Below are 1,955 nucleotides of genomic sequence, written 5' to 3' on the forward strand. Positions count from 1 at the left end.
AGCGCCCGCAGCTCCTGCCTCCACGCTCACCTGGGACCCGACCGCCAGGAAGCGGGGCCGCAGTGCTAGGGCTCGCAGAAGCTTCCCGGCCTGCGTTGCCACGGGGGACGCCATCTTAAACAGGAAACCCAGCAAGGGGCAGTAGGGCGGGCGCGGGCAGGGGAAGGAGGCGGAGGAGGAGCGGCGGGAGGAGGGGTCGGAGCAGAAGCAGGCGGGAGGAGGTGGCAGAGGCGGGCCTGGCCAGGCCGGCCCCCTGGGTCTCCGGGGCGCAGGCGTTCCTAAGGTCGCAGAGCTCTCGGTCCCCGACCTGGCCCCGGTTCACGTTGAGCGGTCCCAAGGCCTCAGGGCCTACTGTGCAGTCCGCGGGTTATGGTCCTGAGCAAAGACAGAGCCCGAGCCCTGCGGTCTTGGGGCTCAAACAGTCCCTGGATGGCCAAACAAGCGAATATTCGCCATGGCAGTGGGTGCTGGAAGGGTGGCTCACGTAGCTGACACCCTCCGCAGAGACCCCTGGTCTAGTCTTGGGGTCCCGGAGTCCTATCTGGAACAGTGGTGTTGGAGCTGAGACTTTAAGGAATAGGGACGGGTGAGGAGCCTGCAGGGCTTCAGGTGGGTCAAGGAGAGGTCGGGGAGGCTCTCCATCCCTTAGGGAGTTGTGGGTGTTTTGTTTTGTTTTATCCTTAAACCAAGATCAATGTAAAGCTATTAGAGGATTTTAAGCCCAGTAATCAGAATGATAAAAGCGACATTCATCTGGAGTTGTGAACCCCAAATACGTGACACAGGTCTCAATCAATTTAAGAAGTTGGTTTTGCCAAAGTTAAAAACGCGCCTGTGACACAGCCTCAGGAGGTCCTGACGACAAGTGCCTGAGGCGGTCGTGGACACAGCTTGGTTTTATACATTTTAGGGAGATATGAGACATCAATCAATGTACATAAGATGTACATTGGTTTGGTCCGGAAAAGCGAGACAACTGGAAGCAGGGAGGGGCTTCCAGGTCGTCCGTAGATAAGAGACAAAGCATTGCATTCTTTTGGGTTTCTGATGAGCCTTTCCAAAGGAAGCAATCAGCTGTGCATCTATCTCTGTGAGCAGAGGGATGACTTTGAATAGAATGGGAGGCAGGTTTGCCTTAAGCAGTTCCCACCTTAACTTTTCCCTTTAGCTTAGTGTTTTGGGGGTCCCAAGAGTATTTCCCTTTCATAGAGTTTACACGAGTCTAAGCAATGTACATGTAATAAAAACGACAACAGCAAAGTTACTGAGTATGTGCCAAGCACTTGACAAATATAAACCTGTTTAGTCTTCATAGCAACCTTTTAAGCGGGTACAAGTGTACAGTTTCCATTTTGCAGAAGAGTAAACGGAGGTGCACAGAGGTTAAGTAACTTGCCAGAGGTGGCAGGTCTGATAAGAGATGAGATTCACATCCCTTCCACCCACCCCCAAATTAAGCAGTATTTTAGATTTTTTTTTAACCTTACTCATTCTTGAGCATATGATCATGAAAAAAGGTACAATGTAACACAAGTAGACAATTGTTGCTACTAGCTTCTTTCCTAACCTCTCTGTTCGGAAAGTGAGGGAACTGAGGATTTTTATTTCAATATTATTTCTAGCCCATTTCGAGACATAATTTTACCCACTAGGTTTAGCATCTTTTGATGATGATAATGATTTCTTAAATCAATTATTGCCACGATGGTGGCAAAGTGGCAATGCTCTAACTCCATCCTTCCTTTATTAGTTTGTATTCTACTCAGAAAAACTGCGCTGTCTTCCCATCATCTCCACTGATGAAAGAAAAACTTCAGCTGAATTAAATGTAAAAGAGTTTAATTGAGCAATGAACGATTCAAGAATCGGGCAGTCCCCAGAATCACAGATTATCGCAGAGACTCCAGTGCAGCCACGTAGTGGAAGAAGATTTATAGACCAAAAAAAAAAAAAAA

General features: G+C 48.8%; 1 protein-coding gene across 2 annotated transcripts in view; it reads right to left on the reverse strand.

Moving 5' to 3' along the window:
- Positions 1–182, reverse strand: part of SUCLG2 (succinate-CoA ligase, GDP-forming, beta subunit) — a 296,753-nt gene extending 296,571 nt beyond the window's left edge. For both annotated transcript variants that reach the window (XM_011980355.1, XM_011980356.1), the window contains exon 1: positions 31–182. In XM_011980355.1, the coding sequence (XP_011835745.1) occupies positions 31–114 (84 nt within the window). In that variant the 5' untranslated portion in view covers positions 115–182. The remainder of the gene's footprint in view (positions 1–30) is intronic.
- Positions 183–1,955: the final 1,773 nt, after the last annotated feature.

Source organism: Mandrillus leucophaeus, unplaced genomic scaffold, assembly GCF_000951045.1.
Source record: "Mandrillus leucophaeus isolate KB7577 unplaced genomic scaffold, Mleu.le_1.0 Scaffold210, whole genome shotgun sequence".
In the NCBI taxonomy this organism is placed as follows: Eukaryota; Metazoa; Chordata; class Mammalia; order Primates; family Cercopithecidae; genus Mandrillus; species Mandrillus leucophaeus.